Source organism: Protopterus annectens, chromosome 7.part0 (assembly GCF_019279795.1).
Source record: "Protopterus annectens isolate FY-2018-M chromosome 7.part0, PAN1.0, whole genome shotgun sequence".
Lineage (NCBI taxonomy): Eukaryota > Metazoa > Chordata > Ceratodontiformes > Protopteridae > Protopterus > Protopterus annectens.
In genome coordinates this window covers 583,704,851-583,728,500 of record NC_056739.1, presented here as the reverse complement: position 1 = coordinate 583,728,500, position 23,650 = coordinate 583,704,851, and the positions used below count along the sequence as shown (strand labels likewise).

General features: G+C 38.7%; 1 protein-coding gene across 3 annotated transcripts in view; it reads left to right on the top strand.

Annotated features, from left to right (window-relative positions):
• MOGAT3 (monoacylglycerol O-acyltransferase 3) overlaps positions 1-23,650 on the top strand; it is a 208,640-nt gene that overhangs the window by 46,875 nt on the left and 138,115 nt on the right. For all 3 annotated transcript variants that reach the window (XM_044077169.1, XM_044077170.1, XM_044077171.1), the window contains exon 5: positions 15,812-16,016. In XM_044077169.1, coding sequence (XP_043933104.1) covers positions 15,812-16,016 — 205 coding nt within the window. The remainder of the gene's footprint in view (positions 1-15,811; positions 16,017-23,650) is intronic.

Below are 23,650 nucleotides of genomic sequence, written 5' to 3'. Positions count from 1 at the left end.
GACTTGCAGTAGCAGTTGAGTGAGCCATGTTTGTTGGTGGATTTTGGTGTTTGTATTGCTAGATACTAGTAATGTCTTTCATTGGGCAGAAAAATGATGAACTGAGCTGCTTTGTATCTGTAATTGTGCCTTCTACACACATACCGCTTGGCATCTGTAATGCTCCCTTCTGCAGGCATGCTGCTTGGCATCTGTAATGCTCCCTTCTGCAGACGTTCTGCAACAGCATTTGTAATGCTTCCTTCTGCAGATGTCCTGCAATGGCATCTGTAATGCTCCGTTCTGCAGACTTTCCGCAATGGCATTTGTAATGTTTCCTTCTGCAAATGTCCTGCAATGGCATCTCTAAATGCTTCCTTCTACAGACCTGTTGCAGTGGCATCTGTAATGCTTCCTTCTACAGACATGCTGCTTGGCATCTGTAATGATCCCTTCTGCAGGCATGCTGCTTGGCATCTGTAATGCTCCCTTCTGCAGACTTCCTGCAACAGCATTTGTAATGTTTCCTTCTGCAAATGTCCTGCAATGGCATCTGTAATTCTTCCTTCTACAGACATGCTGCAGTGGCATCTGTAATTCTTCCTTCTACAGACATGCTGCAGTGGCATCTGTAATGCTTCCTTCTACAGGCATGCTGCAGTGGCATCTGTAATGCTTCCTTCTGCAGACATGCTGCAGTGACATCTGTAAAGCTCCCTTCTGCAGACATGCTGCTTGGCATCTGTAATGCCTCCTTCTACAGACCTGCTGCAGTGGCATCTATAATGCTTCCTTCTACAGACATGCTGCTTGGCATCTGTAATGCTCCCTTCTGTAGACATGATGCAAAACTGCATTGCTGATATGATGATTTAGTTTGTACTGCAATGCTGTTGAAGCAGTCAGCTGAGTGATGTAGTCCCATACAATAGTGTCCATAGAATCAGCTGTTGTTAGCTCATCATGTAGCTGTCCAAAGGGGCAGTTCTTGCAGCTTCCATCAAATGTTTACCCTGAAATTGCTGTAGGTCTTAGAAGTTGCCATGGCTGCAATTGTGATTGTTAAAAATCAAGTCTGATTGGACCTGATAGGTTCTTTTGCACCATCAAACTACTGTTTTTTGATGAGCTTCAAGCTTCCTGGTCATGTCTTGAAAACTAGGGCTCAGGTTTTGTTTTGCATAACCTCTTATTAAATTTCTTCTGGGACATTGACGTTTGCTGTACTTAAAGCAGATCAAACCAAACAACATATGTACTTGTCTGTTACTTGCAGGTCATCTTTGTTAGAGGCAACAACTCCTAACCAATTTTTATTTTAAAATAGATTTTGCTTTTACTCCATTTCCAAATGGTAATACTACAGTTTTACAAAAACTTTTTTTTAATTTACAGTACTTCCAGAGTTTTTATAGATGGTTAAAATGTTAGTCTTATTTATAATAACTTCTTTACAAATATTTTCAACCAAGATCCTAGAGTAGTTCCTTTCATTAAACATTAGTTTTAATCTTTCTATTTCTAACTTATGTCCCATCCTCCTATACATGCCCACACAATCTTGTCATTCGCCATTTTACTGAATTTCTCTTCTCCCACACAAGGTGGCTACTGTTTATAAAGTAAATAACGATTAAAGGTGGTTTGCTTTCTAAATATGTTAGATTCATATATTTCATATAAATGATTCTTCTGTATAGTTGCATCCAAGTAATTTATACTTCCTTCACTATATTCTGATGTGACACTTAAAGGTGATGTGGTTTGGATGATATATTCCAAGAATTCACTGAACTTGTCAAGACTCCCTCTCCACATGAAAAATATGTCATTCAAAAATACTGAGGGGAATGCAAAATTAGTTTTCTAACACCACAAAACTATAGTTATCGGGGTTGCTGCTCCCATTGCTTTTTATCTGTTTGTAGTACTCCCCCCTCAAAATATACAAAGTTATATATAAAATCTGTTCCATGAATAGATGTACCACATTGATCTCCTTGATCTCCTGGAGTCATGTCATTTGCCTGAACCAGCGCTTCATAAAACCATTCGTAGTGAATATATAAGGACTATATCTTTTACATCTGTACCAGTCAATAAAACAAATCCATAATTTGCTGTCACCAATTTCCTTAAGCAAGTGCCACAAATCAGTCAATACATTTTTATAGTTAAAAATTCTATTAACATAAAATTAACATATATTTGGCTAAAGCCACCCACTGCCACAGTTGGTGTTAAAGGTGGGTCTTTCACATTTTTGTGCCAAATATGGATGGAACTATTTTTTTTAGCTATCAAATACTCCATGATTTTACTGGAAAAGTTATTTTCTAAATAAATGTCACTCATTAACATCTCTAGTCTACAAAAAAATGTTGACCTCATTTAGTGATGTAGCTACAAAATAAACCCCATTGTTCAAGTATTGTGACATCTTATGAGAATACATATATAATAATTTATTATTACCACCCTGCCCCCTTTGTCCAGCTTCCTAACCTGTATGTGGCATAATTGTTTCCCACTTCATTCAACAATTTTTTCATCAATTGTCAAATTATAAAACTTCTCATTTTTTTGTTGTTGTCTTTCAGTAATTGTCTAATGTCTTGTTCACTAAATTTTTTTTAATGCTGTTGGGGTGCTAAAGGTGGGTTTAATGTACTTTTATGACAGAGTTCATTGTTGCACATCCCAGCTGATGGCCTTGTACTAAAAAATCAAGGTTCAACTTTCTCGTATATAACTTTAATTCAGTTAGGGGTATCCACCAGGCTTAAATAAAGGTGGGTACAAAGGTAATGCCTTTTGAAAAATTTGAGTAATGTCTAATGGGTCTTGTTAAATATTTTAACTGCAGCCCCCCCCCCCCCTAATCAAATACAGTACCATCATCAAGATTGAGTAATGTCTTCTGTGCCTGCCCTATCCTCATCTGGAAATCCCCTTATTTTATACAAAAATGTTTGTCCCTCTGGTAATTGTTGTCACAAACATATAGGCCCTGGTTCTGTACTGGGGGAATGGTTTTCCATTCAGTTCTTCATCATTTGTGATGATTGTCTGACAGGCAGGGTACAGCTAAAATATCATGACTAATTTGTTTCCCCTTGAGTTATCTTGTAATCCACAACTGAATTGGAAGACACAACATCGTAGGATGAGTTAATCCTGTTTGTATTGTTAGGAGTAGGGGATGTTTTCTCAGTATTGTACTCATTCTCGTCTCTCAAGTTTTAATTCCTTTCTTTTGCATGCATCTTTAGTGTTTCTCGATATTTAAAAATATCTTGTAACATTCTTTAAATTAATCTAATAACAAATCTATAATAATGGGTTCTTGCAACATTCTTAATTTTTGAGATTTTCCATTGTTCTGCTGTTGTCTCTCATCAACAGGTGCATAAGTTCTACTCTCATATGATTGAACAATTCCAGGACCTCACCATGCAACAATGAACCTTGTACCAACCCATTTGGGAATTTATACACCCTCAGTCATTTTGGGACCCGTCTCAGTTGAAGAATGAATTATCAAGCTACAATCCTTTGTATCTCTTTAACCTGTGTTCTTTTTCCTAGTTTAAATATTGTATCCTTTAATATTTCACTGAATTTTCCATTCTCTGAAACTGTCAAATACTTCAGTGTAAAATTCTCTTAAAACCACTTGTTTAATCCATGATTAGGTGAATCTCATTCATTTGTATCCACCTGTGATATAGACAGATTACATGCTACTACATCGGCATATGTTTTGTTACCTGTAACATATTTGCCAGTAACTATCTCCTCTCCATTTACTCCTTCATTGATGGTCACCGTTTCCACACTGTTTTCTTCTCCATTCATATTAAGATTGTGCTCCTGTTATAACATTTTAACAATATTATCTGTATCAACAATAACTTGAGTCATTAATTGTGTCAATAAAGTCAAATTAGTGGAAGTGTCCGTACCAGTTGCTGGCGTTTCTCCCATTTCACAACAGTTCAATGGAATGTAGATCCTACGACATGTTGTATGGAGCCAGGAATAGTAACAAAATGAAAAACCTCACAATTCTCTTAGTGTGTAACCTCAAAACCAAGAATAAACCATATCCATACTCCACTGTTTACTAGACCACAGTGGTTAACTGCTTTTATTCCTTTACTGGCAGGCACTTCATCAGAACAAATAGCACATCGCCTCCTTCACATTAAGTAGCAACCATGTCTCAATTAATTGACTCAATTAAGATTAAAATCAATTTGAATTAAAAAGCATCTGAGCAGATTTAGGATATAAATAAGTAGTAGTCATTTCGACTTTTCTTGAAGCTCATCTCCCTTGGGCTTCTATTGGAAAGGTACAGTTGGACTATGTCAGCAAAGAAATGGAAATAAATTAAATAATTAAAGCAAAATGGTAAAAGTTGCTTTTTGTTAAAACAAAATAATTTATTTTGTAGTTGCACATGTCAAAGAGATAAACTTCTAGGACAGGCTTTTCTCTTAGTACAGCATTAAACATTTTATGATGCAAGTTTCAGAAGCATTGTTGAAATAGAAAAAAAATACTTTGAAGCAGATTTTGAACTGAGGCTTTAAAAGTGGGAAGAGCAGACACTTTCTACAAATCCCATGCAGGAAACTTTGCACCCTACACCCCCTTATCAAATTCAAGGGTCATACTTCAGAGTGCATTTTTCTACATTTGTAGTAAATTTATACCACTGCATAAGAAGGGGGTTCTATGTTTGGATAATTTCAGCTTTCATAATGAGAATAGTGGCTGTTACAGTGGGAGTTGGTTTTGAGCACCTACAGGGCTCTATATAGATCTGGTATTGGCCAGAGCTTACTGTGTAATTGCTGTTAATGAGCAAGTAGGGAGCAGTGATCATTTAGGATGTTTGGGTAATGAGAAGGAGAGCAACGTTAGCAACCACAAAGCGTTTACTCTGTTGAAAAAGCTGTATAATCATACTGAATGACGTTAATATTGAGAGTTTTTAATGGTGATGCTTTTGGCAGGGAATTGCAGGAGAGAAGATTACGTGTGTGTCAGGGTTAAGGCAAATGTTGTGTAAAGTATGTCAAAAACTCAGAGAATTTTATTACTGGTAGTGTAGGTGATTGAAGAATTTTTAAATTTGTTAAGTAGGCAGCATTTACTAGACATGAAATAAGCAAATGAGTTTGGGGAAGGGGAGATTGAGAGATTGACTAAAGAACAAATAAATGCTGCTGGTTAACATAAAACAATAGTGTTTATTGAGAAGGTACACAGTTTTTTAAATTGAAAATACTGAAAGGATGGACCATAAGGTCCAGATATGGTTCTAGAAGTGCTGAGACAGCTGCTTATACAGTATTTGAAGTCCTGGCTGTACTCAAGATTTGAGATTACAGGTGAAAAAAAATGAGATTGAGATGTTATAAACTGGCTTGCATTTTTATGGGAAAGGTGGAAATAGTTTGAAGATTTTGGCTAAATGAGTTTCTGAAGAGCAGTCTAAACATGATTATTTATAGGTCTGTAATTACATAGCTATGCCAGTTTTAATCAGATTAGATGTTATTAGATGTTATAGTTAATTTGTACATATGTTGGGAATATACCTGTTATTATTGTCTTTAGTTTTCATGCAAGCCCTTGATTTAATTATCTGTTAATGAAGTTGTGACATCTGGCTAATACCACACTGGACTGCCAGCAATTAAATGAAATCCCTTACTATCCTCGGTCAGTAACTAAGGAGCCTCAATCCTCACTACTGACTCCAGTATGAGACTGTGATTTAAACAGAAGTAATATTTCACAATTTTCCCATAAGAGCACAAAAGGAACACACAGTGTTTTCCTGGGGCTGGACTATATACCTCTGTCCACCTACATGTATTTTCTTTTTGCACACTTCAGAGGAAAGTGTCCCAGTTTAAGACCTCTGATATACTCACACTCAAAGTAAATTTAAATATCACCCATCCAGACAGTTCTGGGAATGCCTGACACAGATTTCCAGCTGTGTCTCTTTTCCAAAACAATACAGTAATGCTGCCACCAATCAGATGGTCTTCATGCCCTTCTAAAGGGGTATCCAATTGTGAAAATTAATTATCAAAGTAAATAATAGCTGTGACCAGAACAGCCAGGCCTTCAAGGTGACCTGGGGAGTATCAAACAGGTAGAAGCACTCTCTAATCTTTATAGAAGAACAGCTGCAATGTAAAGTAATGAAAAACATTAAATAAGAGTATAAATCAATAACTCTCAAACACTAGTAATCAAGTTACCAGAAAAGTAAACTCAAACTGCAGGATAGAAGTCAATTTTTCAAGAAAAACTCTGTCTTAATAACTATGCTTTCCCGGTCTAACTAAAGAATGCTGTCCCTGATCTACTCTGACAAAACAACAAGGCCAAGTTTACAGTTTTCTTGGTGAGTTCTCTTTTCTTGCTGTCCACTGACTGCTCAGTACCTGACAAACTGCTCAGTACTTGAGAAACGGCAGTCTGAACTGAATAATTTCAAAATATAACAGTCAGCTGTTTTAAAAAAAAATGTCAGTCAGCTGTTTAAATAATCTCTTAGCAACCAGGAACATTCTAATGACATCACTCACTGATCTGCTGATTCTGCACAGTTTGTACTTTAGAATGTCCCTCTGAAACATGTGCAGTTAGAAATGTATGAAAGCAGTGACAGATTCTTTAAACATTCTGTTTAAACAGGAAGATATATTCGAATATGCACAACCTTCCTGCCAGACATGCTAACGCAGATGACATTTTTTTCAGTTTCTTCACTTTTCTTCCCCCTTATGACTAGCAACCCTTTCAAGTGACCCTTTAAAACCAATGCTCGAGAAAAATTGGTCTAACTGGGAATATTAACCCACTCCTCTCCTGGACAATTCATCCTCATTACCATTATTAACCCCACTGTGATGTTGTATGGTCATATCATATGCTTGCAATCCTAGACTCCACCTCATACCATCCTTCTTTGGCACTAGCACTGCTGGGGAAACCAAAGGACTGTTAGATTCTTGAATTACCCCCAGTTCTAGCATTTCCTTTATTTCTTCTTTCAGAATCTGCTTCACTGTCTCAGGTACTCTATAAGGAACCTGCTTAATAGTTTTTTTGGACTCCTGTGTCCACATGGTGCTACACCAAAGTCAGTACACCCAGGTTTCCCTGTGACTATATCCCCAAATTCCTGCAGTACCATTTTTATCTCCTGGACTTGATTTGGAGTTAACTGCAGTGATATGGTGATCTCTTCCACAGAGGTGTCAATCCTAGCCTCGCCCAAAAGATCAGTTATCATATCCCTTTCAGACTCTTCCTGCCATGCACTATGAATGCTCAATACAAGGGACTCCCTGTCATGATAAGGTTTCATCATATTCACATGGTACATTTTGTGCCCTTGTCTCCTACCTACCAAATTTACCATGTAGTTCACATAATTGATTTTCCTCACCACCTCAAAGGGTCCCTCCCAAGCTGCTTGTAACTTGTTGTATCTAACAGGAACATGTACCATCACCTTCTGTCCCTCAGCATACTCATGATCAGTCAGTATTTCCTGTGGAAAACCTACACTGCTGAAGATTTCTATCAAAGCATTTGCTACCTTCTCTGCCTCAGTAGATGACAGAACCACTGCCTTTGGATATCTGGTAGCATAGTCTACTACCACCAAGATGTATTTCTTTTCCTGTAGAACTTGGAGTACTCAGGGGTGCCATAATACCAAAGCCACTCTCTGAAACGGCTCTTCGATAACAGACAAAGGCGTTAACAGAGCCTTAGCCTTGTCCCCTGCTTTGCCAACTTTTGGGCAATGTTTACAAGTCCTACAGTATCCTACTACATCCCTCCCAATACCAAGCCAATAGAAAACTTGCATAATAAGTCATAGTACATCTTATGCCCATATGACCTGAGAAAGGAATGTCATCCACTATGGCTAAGAGTGGCAGACATTAAGTTCTTGGCACTACCAACTGTTGTATCACTTCACTTTCTAACCCACTTCCAGAAGTCCATTCTCTATACAACAAACTTTTGTTTCAGTATACAGGCTCCCCTCTTCCTTGAGCCTCAGGTGCCTCCTTAGCCATCTCCCTCAACTTTGTAACGTAGGATCCATAAGTTGAGCTTGTCTCGTCTACTTTCGTGACCTTCCCCAGCTCCCCTTCTGCAGGAAGCCTAGTCATTTCCAACAGCTGTGCCTCGCTGTCACTCTAGGTACCACAACTCACCTCTGTCCTCGCAGTCACCATGTCCAAGGGAACATCAGTACCCACCAGCAGCTGTGGCTCGCATTCAGACTTGCCGCTACCAGATAGCATCTTCTCTGAAACGGCCTCCACTCAAGTCCCAGCTTCAAGCATGAGATCTTTCTTGGTTTCTCCCAGACTACTGGACCTACATGCCTTTCTCCAAGCCTGACTGCATGTCACTGCATGTACACAAGGTACTTCATCATCAGAGTCATTCCCTATCAGGGCATCTGCAGAAATGTTCTTGAACATCCCTACTTGCTTGCTTCCTCTTCCACCCTCCCAGTCAAGATGAACTCTAGCTAAAGGTATTTGGAATGGAGTCCCTCTCAACTCCGTGACTGGAGTGGACTTCCCAAGCAGGTACTGCTCTTCTCTAACCACTGCAGGCCTCACAATGGTTATATCAGAAGATGTGTCCCTCTTAGCAGTTGCTTGTTTGCAATCTACTAAGATTGGATATAAATGTTGGTGGTAATTTGGCTCTCCAGTTGTTTCTAAACAACTTACCACTGGCAGTTTGTCATCACCACTTTCTGGCTCCCTTACCTTCTGTTTCTCACCTTGCCTTGATGGACATTTGACTGCTATGTGTCCCTTCTGGTTACACTTGAAACATCCCTAACCATGCACTTGGATTAGTATTTTCCCCTGTTATTGGTGTACTCTGTTGGGGTGGTTTAGACTGCCCTCCATGGGTGCCCTTATGTCCATGTACAGCACTGGTCACCATCTCTCCTATGCAGTGGTGCTCTTCTTGTCAAGTAGAGATCCCCTTTTCTCCCCAACTCCTCTGCAGAGTTGCACTCACGGTCTGCTAACCAGACTCTCATATCACCAGGCAAAGTACTGAGGGCTTGTTCCTTCAGCAAAAGATCTGCCAGTCCCTCAAAAGTGGTGACCTGACACCCACTCATCTATCTGTGAAAGTAAGTACTTAAGTCAGTAGTATAATCACATATACTTTCATCTGCCTTGCATCTGTGTTCATGAAACTTTTCCCTATAAGCTTTAGGTTAAGTTTGAAACAGTTAAGCAAGCAACCATTCACTATTTCATAATTCAAACAATCTACATCATTTAAGTTTGCTACTGCCTGAACAGCTTTACCATGGAGTAAGGGAGTCGGGAGCTGAACCAAGAGCTCAAGGTCAACATTATATTGTCTGCATACCCTCTCAAAAATCTGAATAAAACTATCAGTCATCCCCAGCCCTGTAATCAGGAAAAAACTTACTAACCTTTTCAGCTTCTGGGTTCCAGTCATTCCCTTCCCCATTACCTCTATGACCCTCTCGAAGGGTTTGAAGCACTACTTCATGCCAGAGCTGTCTCTCTGTCCTCTGCTTCTAAATGCCTCAGTCTGTCTTCGGTCTCCAGCTGTTTGGTCTCTTGGTCATATTGTTGGGCTTCCAGGTGCAGTCTTTCTTCAGTCTCTAGTCATTTGGCTTCCAGTTCATGTTGACGACATTTCTGCTCAGCCTCCAGTTCATATTGGAGCTGCTTCTCCCTTTCCTCATACTCCAGGTGTCGCATTCTCTCCCTTTCTTCAGCTCCAGACGTTGGGCTTCCAGGCACAGTCTATCCTACTCCAGATGGATTCTCAGGTCCTCTGAAGAAAATGTGGACTGTCCCGTCCCAACACCAAACTGGATATCAAAACAAACTCCTCAAAATGTGAAACCAAAACAGTTGAAAAACAGAAAAACGGCAGCAGCGGAACCACAGCAACACTGTTTTTATTGTAGATAGAGTAAGCGCTTTCGCCAGTATACTCCACTAACTTCATCAGACAAATGACATAACGTGGTTGCAGTTTAAATACTTTCAAACAGCCATATCAATTACACAATTAAAATCATTTTTTTTTTTAAATTAAAAGAGATATTCCCAAAAAACATTGCAACAAAGAATGCCAAAGTGGGAATAAAAACTACATTACTAGTGCTGTAACATAGTTAAATATAAATGAGTTCTTTACATTAGCAGAATGTTGCAACATCTTTATCATAAATAGGAACAGAAAAATATATGGTTAAACCAAACCAACCAAAACGACAACAGTGTTACCTAGTCAAAGTTTTTGTCCCTTCCCTGTACACCTATTTGTATCCTAAAATTCTTTGTCCAAAAGCTTTGATGTGAACCAACACTAAACCCATAAATTTGGCATTAATCCACTATGCTTCTGTTTAAATTGAAATAATTTGAAAGTTTATAGGTGATATTAGAGCCCAGTAATTAAAAAAGACTTGCACCATATATTATGGTTCTAATTCTCCACCAACAAATACTAAAAAATACAAAGTGTATAATACGAGTTGTGCTAAACGTATGAAGTTGTATTAATAATGTTATTAAATTAAACAAGCAATAGTTAGAATAGCCTTATCTGTTCAGAGCCTTATGTTTGAGAAGGCATTTAATAGAAATTTAATCATTAAGCCCTGGGGGCACATGGGCCGAGGTACGTACCTGGCATCTCAACTCACATTCCTCCAGTCTGAGTTCCCAAGACCCACCCCTAATATTGTGTTCTACCTGTTGTAGTACCACAAACTGAAATTTATGGTTGGGGTGTTCTATAATGTGTCTCGCCAAAGCATTGGTATTGTTTTTCTTCCCAATACAGTAGGTATGTTTGTATACCCTTGGTTTGATTTTTTTCTCAGTTTTCCCAATGTAGTATGCATTACAGGAGACGCAAGTTGCTGCATAAACCACACCTTGGGATTCACAATTAAACCTACCCCTTATATGATATTCTTTGTCCCTTAGACTAACCTTATTTGTGATTCTAATGAATCTGCATTGTGGGCATCTGCCGCATTTTGCCATACCCGTACCTCTTTTATTTACCTTATTTGTCTCCACTAGAGTTTTCAGGTTAGGGCCCCTTTGAAAGGTCATGAGAGGTAGTTGTCCCAGTTTGGTAAGACTGGTATCTTCGTTGATAAGGGACCAGTTTTTGTTAAGTATATCCCTAATATGTGTGGCATCTAAGGAAAATGTTGTGATGAACCTGCTAGTTGTGTTATCATTAGCGTGATCCCTAAATCACTACATCATTAACTGCCCATTCAGTGTGCTCCTGCTCATACCCTTTATAAACAATCGGGCGGAAGTGACCTACAACTCTTTTCCTGTCAACTTCCTCAAAGATGTTATTGAGGAAACCCAATGGGTAACCTCTTTTCAAAAGCATAGACTTCAGTAGCACACATTCATGTATAAATTCACCATAGCAGGAGATAATTCTAGAAGCCCTAACCGCTTGCCCTTTCACAATTGCCTCTTTCTGATGCAATGGGTGGCTGCTGGTAAAATGTAAAAAGGCATTAGAATAAGTCGGCTTGCGGTAGATAGTTGTTCTATATCTTTGGTTCAAACTATCCTTACTTAGAAGCACATCCAAGTAGTTGATATCCTTACGTCCTATCTGATGAGTAAAATCCAAAAATGTAGTGAATGTTTTAATTTACACTACTTCAGTCTGTGTTTTTGAAGAGGTTACCCATTGGGTTTCCTCAATAATATCTTTGAGGAAGTTGACAGGAAAAGAGTTGTAGGTCACTTCCGCCCGATTGTTTATAAAGGGTATGAGCAGGAGCACACTGAATGGGCAGTTAATGATGTAGTGATTTAGGGATCTCGCTAATGATAACACAACTAGCAGGTTCATCACAACATTTTCCTTAGATGCCACACATGTTAGGGATATACTTAACAAAAACTGGTCCCTTATCAATGAGGATGCCAGTCTTATCAAACTGGGACAAGTACCTCTCATGGCCTTTCAAAGGGGCCCTAACCTGAAAACTCTAGTGGAGAGAAATAAGGTAAATAAAAGAGGTACGGGTATGGCGAAATGCGGTAGATGCCCACAATGCAGATTCATTAGAACCACAAATAAGGTTAGACTAAGGGACAAAGAATATCATATAAGGGGTAGGTTTAATTGTGAATCCCAAGGTGTGGTCTATGCAGCAACTTGTGTCTCCTATAATGCATATTATATTGGGAAAACAGAGAGAAAAATCAAACCAAGGGTATACAAACATACCTACTGTACTGGGAAGAACAACACTACCAATGCCTTGACGAGACACATCATAGAACACCCCAGCCATCAATTTCAGTTTGTGGTACTACAACAGGTAGAACACAATATTAGGGGTGGGCCTTCGGAACTCAGACTGAAGGAATGTGAGTTGAGATGGCAGGTATGTACCTCGGCCCATGTGCCCCCAGGGCTTCATGATTACATTTCTATTAAATGCCTTCTCAAACTTAAGGCTCTGAACAGATAAGGCTATTCTAACTATTGCTTGTTTAATTTAATAACATTATTAATACAACTTCATACGTTTAGCACAACTCACATTATACACTTTGTATTTTTTTAGTATTTGTTGGTGGAGAATTAGAACCACAATATATGGTGCAAGTCTTTTTAATTACTGGGTTTGGGCTTTAACATCTCCTATAAACTTTCAACTTATTTCATTTTAAACATAAGCATAGTGGATTAACACCAAATTTATGGGTTTGGTGTTGGTTCGCATTAAAGTTATTGGATGACGAATTTTAGGATACAAATAGGTATACAGGGAAGGGACAAAAACTTTGACTACGTAATACTGTTGTCGTTTTGGTTGGTTTGGTTTAACCATATATTTTTCTGTTCCTATTTATGATAAAGATGTTGCAATGTTCTGCTAATGTAAAGAACTCATTTATATTTAACTATGTTACAGCACTAGTAATGCAGTTTTTATTCCCACTTTGGCATTCTTTGTTGCAATGTTTTTTGGGAATATCTCTTTAATTTTTTTAAAAATGGTTTTAATTGTGTAATTGATTTGGCTGTTTGAAAGTATTTAAACTGCAACCACATGTTATGTCATTTGTCTGATGAAGTTGGTGGAGTACACCGACGAAAGCTCTTACTCTATCTACAATAAAAACAGTGTTGCTGTGGTTCCGCTTCTGCTGTTTTTCTGTTGTTCAACCAAACTGGATATCCTCTGACCGTCTGGTCTGAGCTGTGGCTGCAACCAAGGCTGAAATCATTGTTTCCTTGATCAGGTTGGAATAAACCAAGCCGTCTGGCTTCATAATCCTTAGCCAACTGGATCTTTGTCAGCTTGCTAAAATCTTCTGCTGACATCTTTGTCCATTATCCCTGACTGTCTAACTAAAAAATAAATAAAACTGTGGTGGATTGAAATTCTGAATGTTTACCTTGTAGCTGTCAAGAATGCACACCTTAATGACAACTACCCACAAGCTACTGAAATCCAATTAAAAATTCCACCACTGCCATTAATTAATGTGACATCTGTCCAATACCTCACTGGACTGCCAGCAATTAAATGGCATCCCTTACTATCCTGGGTCAGTAGTCAGTAACAAATGAGCTTCAATCCTCACTTCTTTTGACTATTCTCGGTTAGGTTCACCTGTCTGCTCATGATTGGCAGTAGAGTTTTACAGTGTTGAGTTGCCAGCCACGTGCCCAACCTTCCATGGAAGGCACACACACACGCACTCATGCCTCAGGCCAATTTAGAGTGTCCAATTCACATACAACATGTCTTTGGGATGTGGGAAGAAACCGGAGCACCCAGAGGAAATCCATGCAACCACAGGGAGGACATGCAGACTCCGCATAGAAGGCACCGCAAGCGAGGATCAAACCGGAGAACCTCTTGCTGTGAGGCAACAACGCTAACCGCTGCACCACTGTGACAGCCCAGCTTCAGTCCTCACTACTGACTCCAGTATGAGACTGTCACTTAAACAGATGTAATATTTCCCAATGTTCCCCTAAGAGCACAGAATGAACACGCTGTACTTTCCTGGGATTGGACTGTATACCTCTATCCAATCAAATGTATTTTCTTATTGCACACCTCGGAGAAAAATGTCCCAGTTTAAAACCTTTGATACATTCACACTCAAATAAATTTAAATCTCACACATCCAAACACGTCTGGGAAAACCTGACACTGATTTCCAGCTGTGTCTCTTTCCCAAAATAATACACTAACACTGCCATCATGCCCTTCTAAAACTGTATCCAGCCCCAATGTAAAGTAATGAAAAACATTTATTAATAAGTAAAATGATTACAAGATTGTAAATTAGTAAATATCAAACACTAAAATTCAGTCACAACTGCAGGATAGGCGTCCATTATTCAAGAAACTCTGTCTTAAATAAACTAAGCTTTCCTGGTCTAACTAAAGAATACTGTCCCTGATCTACTCTTAAAATGTAATTGCAAGGCAAAGGCAAGCTTACAGTTTTCTTGGAGCGTTCTCCTTGCTCTTTTCTTGGTGTCCACTGACTGCTCAGTACTTGACAAACTGCAGTCTCAACTGTCTTATTTCAAAATATAACAGTCAGCTGTTTAAAATGTTTAAAAACTATATTTTTCTGTCAGTCAGCTGTTTAGAATGTTCCTGGTTACTAAGAGATTATTTAATGACATCTCTCACTGTTCAGCTGATTCTCCAGCTTGTCCGTCTCAAACATGCGCAGTTAGGAATGTATCAAAGCAGTGACAGATTCTTTAAACATTCTGTTTACACAACATTTTAAAACTTATTTACATTTTCACAATTAGGCATGCTGGCATACAGTACAAATTAATCTGAGAATATGAACAAATCTCCTGCCAGACATACTAACACAGATGAAAGTGTTTTCAGTTTCTTCACAGAAGTTTATAAAGCATCTTAGGGGCTGAAGAACCCGTCTCAGCAAGTGAATGTGTAAGGGATGGACCCAGCCTTGGTCATAAATTGGGAGGTCCCAGTGAGGCTCTCGAGTAGTAAAAAAATGGGTTGCAGGACTGTCTCTCTCCATGCTCAAGAAAGGTCCCTGTGTACCCTCCTAGGATTGAGTCTACTGAGTCCGAGTCAAGTTCCTGTTCTCAGGAGGAAGAATGAATGGGTCAGTCAGACAAAGGTAGAGAATCTGTTGGGTGAAGTCTGGTGGACTGAGGGGGAAGGGAGTGGAATTTACTTTTACTTGAAAGTTTTTTTTATGTATAACTGCTGAATTTGGTGAATTGCCACTCTGGACCCTTTTTTATTCGATGAGCTATGATTCCGGGTTTGATAGCTTGTTCCCCTTAGAAGATAAAAGAGATAGAGGATGTTATTTCAACTCATGAGGGCTGCACAGAGGGCTTGGATATCAAGAGAAGAGAGAGAGAGGTGATAAGAAGGGTCTGTCCTAGATAAAATAAGGATCTTAAGGGTAAACTCAACATTTATCTGTCCAGAGGCTGTTGGTTCAGTGGCAGTGACCCCAGTATGGTATGTTGAAGATCCTGAGTTTTGACTCCCAAATAAGAGCTAGAATTTCCTTTCATTTCTATGCTTCTCTCCTGTCTGGCAAGATGTTTTAGGGTGATGGCAAAAAAGCAAAAAAAAAAATCACAGAAAATGTGGAATAGGGTATTTGGTCTATATATTGATTTTTTTTTTTTTTTCACTTGATGGATATTTCATTCTTTTTTTTTTTTTTTTCAGATGGTGAAAACAGTAGATCTGAGTCCTGAGAGAAACTATGTTTTTGGTTATCATCCACATGGGATAATTTGTGCTGGTGCTTTCTCCTGTTTTAGTACTGAAGCAACTGATTTCACCACCTATTTTCCAGGAATTCGACCATGCTTGGCTACGTTAGCAGGACTTTTCCGGCTGCCAGTATATCGAGATTACATAATGAGTGCAGGTACTAAAATCAGTACGGAATTTCATTATTATGTTGAATCTAGAATAAATATTTGTCTGATGTAGTCAGACAGCTAGTTTTTATTCTTGTTTCCTACTCATTTGCTAGTTTTCTGACGTTGGACAAGTTGGGGATCTCTTACAGTGTAAGTACACACATGGAGATGATTATCTTTGGATAGTAGTGGAGTGAAAATCGTGAGATTTTATTTAGTATCTGCATTGCGTGTAGCTGCTTTTCTGTTTTGTGTATGAGCATGCTTTGGTTTTCCTTGAAGTCTGTGAACCTTTCATGAGGAAGGACTATCCTTTTGAAGACTTGGAATCCCATAAACCATTCTTATCTTCCGTGGACTTAAGGGTGGTTGTCCTGCCTCTGCTACAGTATTGCTGCCTCATAACCAGCTGTGGAAGTTAATACAGACAGTGCAGTACTGATATCTGATGATCATTTGTGGAGGTATACTACAAACTGTACAGTACTTCTGTCTGACTGACCTATTGTGAAGGTGTACTGCAGTGCAGTACTGTAGTCTGACTGTGGCAGCACAGTGCTACTGTCTGATGACCATCTGTGTAGGTATACAACAGGCAGTACAGTATTGTTGTCTGATGACCATCTTTGTAGGTGTACCACTGACTGTACAATACTAGTATACCTCAGGCTGTACAATACTACTGCCTGATGCCCTTCTGTGTAGGTGTACCACAGGCTGTACAGTACTACTGTCTGATGACTGATTGTGAAGGTGTACCACATGATATTTGAGGCATAACATTGTCAGAACAGTACTACTGCCTGATGACTGTTAGTCTGATGACTGGCTGTGATGATGTAGCACAAGCACTGCAGTACTGCTGTCTGATGACAGGCTGTGGAGGTGTAGCGCAGGCAGTGTAGTACTGCTGTCTGACAGGCTGTGATGGTGTGGCACAGGTAGTGAAGTATCACTGTCTGACTGGCTGTGATGTAGCACAGGCAGTAAATTACTGCTGTCTGACGACAGGCTGTGGAGGTGTAGCACAGGCTGTGCAGTACTGCTGTCAGAGCACTATATAGCTGTAGTGTCTTAGACCAAGTAAAATGTTAGGAAATGGCTTATTTAATAATACTTTGCCAAAGAATAAGAGCATAATTGATAATACTAGGAGATTCCTTTAAAGTCTACAATAGGTCTGATTTTGATGTATTTCAGTGGAAGTAAGGAAATTTCCACAGACAAGTTAAATATTTCTGCTGTTTGAGGGTAATTGAGTGTATGATTGTGGTGCTTTTACCTTGGAATGCCTGGATGCGACGAAGGTGCTTTTATCCTTTCAGTTGATTTTGAACCACAATTTATTTGGCTAAATTATATGTTCAAATAACTGAAGAAGGGGCTTGACAGGTTTAACTACAGTTCTGCATACTTTTGTTATGCTGTGCACATTTGGGACCCATAGATATACTAGCTTTCCTTCATTTCCAGGGCTGTTCCTGAGAAAGATGTATTGATTTTTTTCTCCTTATTAAGGAGTAGGGGGTCCTAGTATCCTTCATTGCTTTTGTGACTGCATAGATTTGTTTTGCAGGGAAAGGGGGATATTACTGAGGGTGCTTTGAACACTTTAGTAGATGAGTAGACAGGAAGCTGGTAAAAGATAATTGTTTAGTTTGTGGTCTTTGCTGGCTTGAAGATGCAGCAGTGTACCTTAGTGCAAAGAGGCTTCAGATACCTGAAGGATCAAAAGGAGAGGGGTATCAACTTGTGTATATATCTCTAGGGAACGTTGTTGTGGACCCAGTCTCCATAGTAAAATTATTCCCATCAAGTTGGAGGATGAACTGTAAGGTTATACTTTTCCTAGCACTGACTCTCCTCTTGATTTTTTTGGTTATTTCCACTATAGTTCAATTACTGCTTTTATTGAAATCCTTGCAACTGTATTTTACTTCAGTTTGCTGTAACTTTTTTTTCATTTTCTCCCTTTTTTCTGATATTTTATAGGTTTCATAAACTTTAATTGTCTTTTCACCACCATGGCTAGTAAAGTTGGAGAAGAAATAGAATGTCAAGTTACAAATGCAGACTAAAAGTCCCTTAAAATCACTAAGAATAAGTCAAACCTTATTTATCAAACTGTAAACTGAAGTTCTCTGCAGACATTCTTCTTTCGGCTGTTCCCATTAGGAGTCGCCACAGCAGATTACCTGTTTCCATTTCTTCCTGTCCTTTGCATCTTGCTCTGTCACACCAACCACCTGCATGTCCTCTCTCACCACATCCATAAACCTTATCATAGGCCTTCCTCTTTTCCTGTTACCTGGTAGCTTCATCCTTCGCATCTTTTCCCAATATACTCAGCATCCCTCCTCAGCACATATCCAAACCAATGTAATCGTGCCTCTCTGACTTTGTCTCCAAACCTTCCAACCTGGGCTGACCCTCTAATATACTTATTCCTAATCCTGTCCACCCTCGTCACACCCAGTGCAAATCTTAACATCTTTAATTCTGCCACTTCCAGCTCAAACTCCTGCCTTTTTGTCAATGCCACGGTCTCCAACCCATATAACATAGCTGGTCTCACTACCCTCTTGTAGACCTTCCCTTTCACTCTTACAGGTACCCGTCTGTCACAAATCACTCCTGACACTCTTCTCCACCCACTCCATCCTGCCTGTACTCTCTTCTTCACCTCTCTTCCACACTCACCATTACTCTGAACTATTGACCCCAAGTATTTAAACTCATCCACCTTCGCCACCTCTACTCCTTGCATCCTCACCATTCCTCTGTCCTCCCTCTCATTCACATACACATATATTCTGTCTTAGTCCTGCTGACCTTCATTCCTCTTCTCTCTAGAGCATATCTCCATCTCTCCAGGGTCTCCTCCACCTGTTCCCTACTCTCACTACAGATCACAATGTCATCTGCAAACATCATAGTCCATGGGGACTCCTGTCTGATCTCGTCTGTCAACCTGTCCATCACCATTGCAAATAAGGAAGGGCTCAGAGCTGATCCTTGATGTAACCCCACCTCCACCTTAAACGCATCCGTCACTCCCACCACAGACCTCACTGCTGTCACACTACCCTCGTACATATCCTGTACCACCCTTACATACTTCTCTGACACTCCCGACTTCCTCATACAATACCACAACTCTTCTCTAGGTACCCTGTCATATGCTTTCTCTAAATCCACAAAGACACAATGCAACTCCTTCAGACCTCTGTACTTCTCCATCAACACTATCAGAGCAAACATTGCACCTGTAGTGCTCTTTCCTGGCATGAAACCATACTGCTGATCACTATTCATCACCTCCCTTCTTAACCTTGCTTCCACTACTCTTTCCCATAACTTCATGCTATGACTCTTCAGTTTAATCCCTCTGTAGTTACTAGAGCTCTGCACATCACCCTTATTCTTAAAAATCAGTACCAAAACGCTTTTTCTCCATTCCTCAGGCATCCTCTCACTTTCCAAGTTTCATTAAACAATCTGGTTAAAAACTCCACTGCCATTTCACCTAAACACCTCCATGCTTCCACAGGTATGTCATCTGGGCCAACAGCCTTTCCATTCTTCATTCTCTTCATAGCTATCCTTATTTCCTCCTTGCTAATCCATTGTACTTCATGATTTATATATATATATATTTCAAGAATATAGTCTTTTCCTTTTTGCCGTTTTTCTGATTGCAAAGACATTTCTTTTTCTGATGCTTTTTCCATCTAAACCCAATTTTTTTTCTGGAATAGTTGCAAATGTTCAAATAGTGATTATAGTGAAATGAAATAAAAGTTTCAAGTCAACCCTAACCGTGTTTGCATAATCATTTTTCTTGGCTGTGGCTTGCAATGTCGATACAATTTAATGATGCATTTCTGCTAACCTATGTATTTAAAACACTTCATACAGAAGTCTATTTTTTAATACTAATACATAACTGCAGGCTAAGCTAGGAGCTAATATTCCTTTATAGTGCTGTGCCATCAGACATGCTCTTAAGTTCTCTTTCATTTTTGTTTTGATGTGTTTATTAGTCAGAATTCCTCCAGTGAGAAATAGAAGTCCTAGTTCTGCATAGCAGTTTCATTTGTCCAACCTGTGTTTCACAGTCAGAGGTGCACATTGCTCACATATTTTCTAATTAGCCTTCTGTCTGGCAGTACCACACAAGATTGATTTTCACAATTTTGTGTTACTAAGGTATCGATCAGTCTTTAAACTGGAGCAGTAAGTCTCTTCCCCTCTATGCATCTGATGGTTCATGCAGCTTTAATATGGGCCAATGTAATTAATGTTGGTATATTTTAACCTTGGCCCAGTGAATCCTGTTATGTGGTGCAGTCTAAGGACTCTTCCCAGTAGTAATATCTGATCATGTTCCCCTTTGTAGAACTTAACTGCGAACTTTGCCCCTTTATCTAGATATCAGCCCTTTAATACATCTTTTTTTTGGCTCCTGTTATTTCAAACATTGGTTCAATACTTATGTATTTACAGTGGATGGAGAGATACCCTGATAGTGGGGAAGAATTAACTGGTAGGTAACAAACTTAAAAAGGATCATTGAGAGAGAGAGAGAGAGAGAAACTTGGGCAGAACAGATGTTAAATATGTTCTTCAGTAGTAATATCACGGGTCTCTCAGGCCCAGCAAGCATGATGTATGTTAGCACTGCAGGATGATTAGCAAAAGGGGAAGCAGAAATCATCAAACTTTTACATATGGCTGTGGATTTTAAAAGTGTGACTTATAAGGTCTCCAGCTAGATGTAAAATATGGAGCAAATTTCTACTGTTAATATGGTGTAATTATCTAGTTATTATATTTTCATTTCTGTAACATCATTAAAACAGTTTCGAGCTTAGACTGTTTTGGTATGTTTATCAGAAACTTTTCAATGTTTGCTTTGTGAAATTAACCTGCTGCAAATTCCTGTTTTTAACCAATCAATATTGATAAAGCAATAATTTAATAGGGGTTCTTTCTTGTTTTAAAAAATCTTTATTAAATCATCACTTATGATATATGCAGTCATACATTTATATATATGAAAACAAACTATATTGACATAATCTTAGTTGCAAGCATTGTACATCCCAAACCGTATTGACATAATTTTAGTTACAAACATTATGCATCACTTATAACCTACATAATCATTCAAATATTACATAGCTCATTCATATCCTGCCTTCTTTTAAATCTCATTCCTCCCCTGTATGTACTGTTCCCACAGTTCCCATTGTTTTTATGTAATTTGCTTCTACCCTTTTCTAAAGATCCCAATTCAGTTATTTCTGTTACTATATTCACTACTTCTAGTATGGTTGGTTTAGACCTTAATTTCCATTTTCTAGTAATTGCTTTTTTGGCAGCCACCAATATTACACTCGGCAAGGCTTTACTATGTCTAGGCAATTCTGATTCTGGGTCATAGCTCAGAAAAATCATTTTCCTAGATACACCAATTTGCTCATCTATTATCTCTGATAGAGTAGTCTGCAGGGAATCTTTAAACTCTGCCAACTCATTATATTCCAAGAAAATATGTTCCCAGTTACCTCTTTCTTCCCCATCACACCTCCAACATTTGCTGTCTACCTGAGAAGAAATTCTCTGGATTCTACTTGAGTTGTAGAAATACCTAAGTAAACACTTCCAAGCAAAAATTCTAAATCTTCTAGAGTTTGTTGCACATTTGAGAAACATACATATATCCCCCATTGTTTCTTTGTGAATTGCTTATCCGGTCTCTCTTCCCAATCCTTTCTAACCTTCTCTGATTTATTCTTATAGTTATGCAATATTTTGTAAGCTCTACTAATTATTCCTTTTTTTAACAGCAGCTTCTGTTGTATATTCTACTAAAAACTCTACCAGTGCTGGTCTTTCATTTAGGATCCCCTACTTATTTCTGTTTGCTTATAGTCTGATATCAGTCCTTGATAGGGAAGGCATCTCTTTCCTGCAATTCAAATAAATTCTTGGCATCTTTCCATTCTGTTAACTTTCCCTCTCTAATTATCTGTTCCCAATACCTTGGTTCTTTTGCTGGTTTTCTGCAAAACTTCCAGCTACTCTTGCCTATTGTATGTATCCCTAATTGCATTCATCCCTAATGTCAGAATCTCCTTTCTCCATTCCCGTGTTACCTTAGTTCTTAGAAAACTTTCTACTACTTTATGAATATAATATTCTGCATGATTATTGTTGTTCTCCTTAAAGATCTGCATCCGAAAACCCAGTCTTTCCTGATTTCTTGAGCTTCACCCAAAGGTATAGATTTGTGCCTTTGTCTTGAGTATTTTACACCTGCGCCCTAACCCTAACTCACCTACCCCACCCTAACCCTCACGTCCACATAATCGCACACTCACCTACCCTGCGCCCTAACCCTCACGTCCACACAATCGCACACTTTCCTGATCCTGACCTGTAACTTTCCACCACAGTGCTGAACATAGCGAAGCCAAAGGAACGGCCAACTGAATTCCTTCCCTAGGAAGAAATTCGGTGTTCCGCAGCTTCACTATTTTCAGCATTCGCTGAATAGGGGTCAATATTAGAACATTCGAAGCTGTGAAACTTCGATGTTCTAATATAGACCCTTTTTATTCTTACTTAACTAGCATAAATATTTCTATTTCTGTTGCCTGGTAAACCAGTTACTTTTATTCACTTTTTTGCAAATTGACAAAATAATAATAATAATTTCTTTATAAAAAAAATTAGACTTGGCTAAGTCTTCCAGTAGTTGATGCAATCTGGAGTTTATCAGTTTATTGTCAAGGGGCTTGGTAGTATCGACTTTCTAGTCAACGTTGAAATCCTTTAAAATATTAATAATTTCTTGTAGGAATCTGGTCAATTTTTGCCAAGGACTGAGTGTAACAATAATGTGGCTTCAGTTAGGTAGACAAAGGAAGTAACTGTGTTATTGTTTTTCTATAATGGTATTTTATCTGAAGGTCAGTCAGGATTGCAAACACTTGATGAGGAAACAGGCAATGAGCTTTGTAGAGGATGATATGTTATGAAATCAACTAAAATTGTTAACTCTAGAAGACTTAATATACCAAGCAATAAATGAGAGATATATAGAATGGAAAGTTCTGTAAATAAATATGTAATCAGGCTTTTGAAAATATGTTTTGACCTGAAGGGAAAAAAATGGTAGCATGCATATAATAGCACAATTAAAAGCAAAAATCGGTGAATTAAAAGCATTCAGAATGCTGTTCTGATGAAGTGACCATTCATAGTTATATAAAACACAATCAGAACAGTGCTAAAAGTTCTTTAAGTGTTTCAGATTTAAAGTGCATTTTGTGTTTATATTATTGTTGAGACCTACCCTTTAGAATGATCACAGTATAGCTTGCATTTGGTTTTAGTTAGTAATAAACTACTTCTGTTGTCTGAAACTACTTTATTGTTAGCGACCACCTGTACAACTTGAAACCTTGAAGTATTAAATAAAGTTTATTTCTCAAAATGCTAAGCTAATGCATGTTTATATCTAAATTTCCTGCCAACAGTCATATTGGGCCGGATTCAGGAAGGCTTACACAGAATTCAAGAGTAGTGTAAGCCTCCGTGTAAGCCTCCCGATTCAGGAACAGCCCAAATC